Raw genomic sequence first — 6,736 nt, forward strand, 5'->3', positions numbered from 1 at the left:
TCACACCATAATTGGAAGGAAGTGGGTGGCCGTGTTCTTCCTGCGCGTTTTCTTCCCTTTGAGTGGCTTCCCGTGGACGTTCAGACCCACAAACATCTGCCTCTTCTTGTTCCTCCACTCGGCTGACGCGTACGTGTTGTAGCCGTTCTCCTCAATCCGCTCCTTCAGGGTGCAGTCGATGCCGAACTCCCTCTGGGGAGGAAAAAAAAAAACACAGCAGAACATCGTGTGTCAGTGTTATAATCCCCGACGTGTGAGGTTAAGGCAAAACACGGGATCATTTTCTTGTGCAAATCCACTGGCCTGCGGTCGCACATGGCACAATGTTTATTTACTTCCCCTTAATGGCCACTAAATGTTACTTTGTGTGCTTGTGTGGAAACTAGTTCTGGAGGTTTGCGTGCATACTACTCTCTGGTCTGGTAGCGATTCAGAGTCGATGCAGCGGCTAGAAAAACGAAAAAGATAAGGCCTTCTTTGACAAGGACACAACTATCTAAACACACCATCTTTCTTTCTGGAGCATCCAGATTGACCTTTGACTCTGATACTAACCGCTCCATACAGGTCCCCCTTCCTGCTGAGCGCCAGATAGTAGTTGGTGTTCAGCCCTTTGATGGCCACCACTCCCACGTCCACCGAGGTGATTTCCAGGATACCTGCGATTCAAAAAAAAAAAAAAAAAGAGGGCGATATTACAATGTGTTGACGGGTAGGTTTGCACCAGATCTTACTTTTATCATACTGATCTCTGCAGAGATTCATGTAAATGTTAGATAATTCTTCAAATCGCACACTCCAGACAGAAAAACAAACAAACAGCACCGGAAACAAAACCTCCTTGGCAGAGGTAAAGCTATTTCAAGCGTGTGTTTATTCTATTTGAAGTCAAATTGATTTTTTTCCCCCCCTCCGACAAATAAAAAAGTCAATGCAGAGGAAGTAAAGGTGATAAGATGTTTTCCTGACTCAACAACGATCAGAGGCCACACCGATTCAGATTTTTAGGACACAGGCGGATTCTGCATGACATCAAGGACATCATCTTTTCAGTGGTATTATTATTATAAAGTGACTTCAAAACCGACACCTGTGGAACACATTCCAGCCGGAAAGGTCATTAAGTCTGAAAATTGATAGGTAGACACCGCAGAGATTCTCTGATTGTTGTTTATACAAATATTCAGGTTTCTCACATGGCTTATTAGAGGAGCTAATTTATACCCCCCTGTTAACAAGGGGATGCTTCTGCTGCAGACAGGTCTGGTTATTTGTGTGGTCTCAGTATCAGAGGTCAGAGAGAGATATAACTCCCTAATGTGTCCTTTGACCAGAGAACCCACTTATTTAGGTGTGTGTGTGTGTGTGTGCATGAGTGAGTGAACCATGCCCGTTCCCATGGCATGTTGGAGTTCATGCCCCAGACTTCCTTTCCACACTTCCTGTGAGCTGTCGTTATTTTATCCTGATAAGCTCACTTATGTGTATACTCACACACACACACACAGACACACACACATGTGTCAGTGTATGGGTGTAAACTCCAGAAAAGTCGACAACATCCTTTGATCAGACCAGCAGCTCCTCCTCCGGTCTTGATGACTGTTTGTGCATCGGCCCACTCCGCTGTCAGCTCCACTCACCGGTGGCTGTGGGGCCTCTGGAGCTGCCAGTGCGGTTCATGAGTGGGCAAGCGGGGAGGATGCAGGTGTGACCCCCCCCCCAAAGAACAAGCCCCTCTCATGAAAGTACAGCAGCTTCTTTCCTCGTCCGCGAGGTCTCGGACTGTATCAATTTTCGAGTTCAAACACTGGCACCTTGGGGCAGTGAGGTCTGAGTCGGCAAAGGTGCAGTGGTTTTGGGGACTGCGATACAACGGTCATTGAAGATCTAAGAGGAGCTGGTTTCTGTATGGGATCAGGTGTCGGGTATGGAGTGAGGATGTAAGACAATCTATGGCGGTCTCTGGCTGCTCTGTAAACATGGGACGGATGAAAGGAGGGAGAACAGAGGAGGACAGAGGAGCCATGACAGTGAGACTGGGGGTGGAGTGAGGATTAGAAAGGCTGCAATGATCACTGATCAAAGTCAGCCACCGGAGGCAGGGGCGAGACAGGTTGTACACACACACATGCACAGCCGTTATAAACACACATACGCACACACACACATGGAGCAGTAGCAGGTGAATATGCACTTGCACACAACTTACAAACTCAACCTGGCTGCGAAGCTACAAAATCTCCATTTATTGTTCTCCGGAGGAACCTGAGATTGGCCGAGCAACGCAAACTAATAAGGTTACGGCTGCAAAGTATGGGAGAATGGCAGAAGTCAAAATCTGCTCCTCATTTAGCTCCCTCTCACAAATTACAGCATTAAAGGCCTTTAGCCTTAAACGTGACAGCGATGCTTTGTAAGGGGTAAATTTTACAAACCACATTTGAAAAAAAAAATGTTGCCTAAAGTGAGTCGGCTAAGTTCAGCTGTTTACACAGGGAGAAAGCTGATTTTCTCTTGCATGCTGGTTGCTTTTCCCCCTAATGTGTGGCTTATTTGATATGCTCTGTTTGGAGTTACAACAGTAAATGGTGCGTTAGTCGGTGGGGGTGGGGGGGGCAATGGAGGCACACAACGCCAGTGAGAATTAAAGGTGGTTTTTCCACAGTGGGATGCCAAAAAACATGTGCTTTCCAGCTTGTACTGTTACTTTTGTCCTTCCTCCGACTTTCCCTCTTTGATTTTCATGCCCGCACAAACTAAGATAAGTAAAAAAAAAATGTCCATTTCGATCGGTGCTGCTCTCGTACAGAAACGTGGAGCGATGCGTGGAAACAACACTCGATAAGGACCACACTGACTGTATTTACATGGAGGGGATATCCACCCTCTTCACCACTATACATCGCTCGCCTTAAGCCTCCATAAGAGCGGCATCTGGTTTTTTTTGTCATGACACTGCTTTGATTAAAGGAGATGAACGCACAGACATGCCTTTAAACACACAGTCACATATACTGAAGGCAAACGTCTAGGAGCATGTTGCACTGTGATCCACATATATATGTACTCTTTGACAGTACGTCACCTGTTTACTCACTGAGAGAAATCTACGAGAGCTTAGATGTGAATTATAGATAGTTTAACGACATACTAAGGCCTCGTAAGGTATAGCTTCTGTGTGCACTTGAACATAACCTCCGTCCTTTTTCCCGTTGTGCCTCTCTCTAACATCAGCACAGGCCCCCAGCGGGTATGAGGACCATGTGGGACAGTTTTACATTGGCATCCCCATAAATCTGTAGGAGGCTGGATAACCAGTTCTTTAAGAACAGACAGAAGGCCGGGTCCTCGCAGGGCCATGGGGCAGAAGTACCCGAAACTAAAGCCTCCACATCAGATACATACATATACATATACATATACATATACATATACATATACATATACATATACATACACATACACATATACATATACATATACATATGAAACCATTCGGGGAAATGTTAACTCACGTTAACTTCCCATCAAATGGAGTTCTTTTTGTATGTGTATGTATATGTACATGTTTAATATAGATTTTCCTGAATATCGGTTGAACAAAGGTTTGATATATTCTAATATAATGTATGTATTTTGTGCAAACTCACTTTGAGAAGCGATTTATATAATGGCATAAAATTGGGTTTCAACCATGACACCAATGCGGAGGTGAAATAAATATTAACAGCCACCAGGGGGCAACTGGCGGTTGCAAAAAGAAAATTTTTCCGAGCAGTTAATGGTCTCAATCACTGTAGTTTTTGTTCATCAATAGCGCGTGATGTCAGTTTTGTAAATTTTGTTTACAGTGTGTGATTGACAGCTCGTATTGTCCAATCGGAGCCTGGTTGTAATTTGCCGTTGTGTCAATAAAGCATTTTAAAACCACAATTAAATGGTTTCTTCAACTCTCGCTAAGGATCATTAAAGTTGCATTATGTAAAAAATATTAAGCAACTGGCCATAAAATCCTCCTAATATGTCACAGAGACTCAGGAATAATGTTCATATAACAAACTGAACTCACCAACAACAACAGTACAGCCAAAATATTTGCATTAAAAAAAATCTTTTGCAGACTGCAAACCATGTTTACGTTTTGAAATCACGTTTTTGGCATGTGGCGCCACCTACCACCGTCTACCAATCATTGCAGTCAGTAGAGTCTCAGCTGCTGAGTAACCACGGGTTGCCAGTTACGTCAGAAAACAAAATCTGAAAGACTTGAATTTGAATGTAGTAACCGTTTTTGGCCACATTCTTACATATGGCACCTTTAATATATATAGATCATTAGTATATTATATACGTCAAGCTGTCGTTCACTACTCATCAAAGGACATTTTGTCACTTCTAGAATCATCAAGGGTCCACAAAGAACATCAGTGCTGGGATCATGTCTAGCCCGAGGGGCCTGAGCAAAGACTGAAGCTACTGTTGTGTAGTATCCTTTACCATGTGAACCTGATATGACATGTGCATAATCCACACACAGTGTCCCCAGACCCCCTCAGGACACAGCTTTTTGATGGCACCGCCATTGATAGGGAAGACGCGCGGCTTTGATGTGGTCACAATGATGTTCGGCCGTGTCATTCATGAACTTGCGCCTCTTGAGGATTTTTCTCTGTTCACCTCGCTCTCGGTCGCTCGGTTCACGCTCTACTCAAATATACGCATTTGAAAGCCAACACTGTTGTAAAAAAAAAATAAATAAAAAAAACAAAGTGGATTTGTGAGTCAATAAAATAAATGCATACATACAAGTACGCAAACTTAAGACACTTAAAAGACACACTTTTTTTCTCTCACACAATTTCAGCTTAAAAGAATCTGCGTACAAAGGCGGCGGCGGAAACATTACGACGTAATATGGTCAGTAAATAAAGTTGCTTCTGCCGTGACCTTGTCAAAACAAACATCTCCCCTGACGTTTTACCTCCCCGTGCCATTCCTCCCCCCCCCCCTCGCCGCCATGTCACTTTTGATTGAATGTGTGGTTTATGTCTCCCAAGAGAAGCATTAAAAGGTTCCATATACGTTAGCCATGGGGCAAGAGAGGAAAAATAGCATGTGAGAAGTAGATGCACATGTGTATATGTGTGTCAGTAATAAGTGTGCACATGTGTCCTGGTCGGCTGCTATGCGATCGCACACCCACCGGCCGATAGCACACACACGTAGCTCAGTGGGAATGCTGGGACACTAATGAGAATGCTATTTTACCGAGTGACTGATATGCCCCAAAAACATACAACGTGTAATCACTTTAAAGACGTGTTTCTGCGAGAGAGCACGTCAAAGTGCTTTAAACAAACGTCTGATCTTTGACTGAGGGTATGTAATTTGTTTTTGATGCTGGCTGGCAGGCGGGCAATCTGAGTGGGAGAGTGAAAGAGAGGCAGAACGAGCCTAAAAGCATCAATGAGACTGACATCCATGTCCTCCCCCCCCCCACACAGCTCCAGTGCTGTTCTTCTGTGCTTGTTATCAGTGCTGTTTATCCTGGGATGTGAAGACTGTCTGATAATGACCAGGTTATCTGCCCCCTGCTTCTTTTTAAGCCATCTGAGAGCTACCACCATTGTGCTGAGTGTTTGGACAGGAGAGATATCAGTGGGATGTCTGGTTTAAAACAAAAAAAGATGTCTAATCAGGAATGCTTCTGGCAGATTCTATTGAAATATAAATGTAATGTGAGAAATAAGAGAGCATTACGGGGGGGCTTCTCAGTGGCCAGACATGTCCCTGAATAAGGACAATAAACAGGTGTCTTCTTTAAAAGTCTACTTTTAAAGTCCCTGGTGCATCATTTTAAGTCTGTGCATACAAAATCTATTATGCACTTGTTTTTAATTCGGTTTTTTAAAGTTCCGACTGCACTGCAACATCGACATACTCACTGAGTTACTTACTGAGCGGGTCGTTCTTGCGCTTTGTGCCACTGACTGTTCCATTCTTATCGATCCTCAGGAAGAACTTCTGAAAAGAGAACAGCTTCCTCCTCCGTACATCCCCCTGGAGATGATGGTAGCTGCTGCGCACATGTCTACCCTGCGGCCCCCCTGTCCGACCCAGAGGGCCCCCAGCATCCCTGCTCCCCAGGGCAAGTTCAGTCTCTGTAATGTTCAGTGGGACTCGGAGAGTTCGTGGGTTGGCGAGCCTCAGTCTTTCTCTGCGGAGATGATGGCAGGCCGCCCCGGACAGGGAAGAGGAGAAAACCACCAGGGCCAACAGGAGGGGCAAAGTCAGGGAGGAACACAGCGCTGGTGACTTTAGTCTGGAGTTAGTCCCAGAGCCAGAATGAGCCCCTGACTGGGCTCTGGAGCAGGATGAGGCAGAGGCAGCCTTACTCCCTCCAGCAGCCCATCTGATCATGGTAGTGTGCTGTGTGGAGGGCTAGTGGCAGCCTCAGAGCCTGGGACATGCTGCTGGGGGTGAGGAAATGCTGGAAGGGCAAGGAGGGGATGCCCTCCACACAACAGGCTGGTGGAGACGTTCCCCTGCAGAGTCCGAAGTCTTAGATTTTTGCCTTTAAATTATATTGCAATTCACGTCGATATTCCACTCTCTTTGTAAAAATGATGGTCAAAAAAAGAAGTCTTCAGTCAGTTAATACTACTCTGCTGCTCCAGTGTGACCCTTGTAGTTCCAGGCAGTTGCTCAGTTTGGTAAAGTTAGTGATGTCCCC

At 45.1% G+C, this 6,736-nt stretch overlaps 1 protein-coding gene across 1 annotated transcript; it reads right to left on the reverse strand.

The window, feature by feature from the left end:
- Nucleotides 1-6,423, reverse strand: fgf10b (fibroblast growth factor 10b; the record flags this gene model as incomplete). The annotated part of the gene is made up of 3 exons (XM_083905421.1): nt 1-192; nt 556-659; nt 5,961-6,423. The coding sequence occupies 3 exons, from the start codon at nt 6,421-6,423 to the stop codon at nt 1-3; spliced, it is 759 nt and encodes a 252-aa protein (XP_083761547.1).
- Nucleotides 6,424-6,736: the final 313 nt, after the last annotated feature.

This window comes from Microchirus variegatus (genome assembly GCF_963457635.1).
Source record: "Microchirus variegatus genome assembly, chromosome: 18".
Lineage (NCBI taxonomy): Eukaryota > Metazoa > Chordata > Actinopteri > Pleuronectiformes > Soleidae > Microchirus > Microchirus variegatus.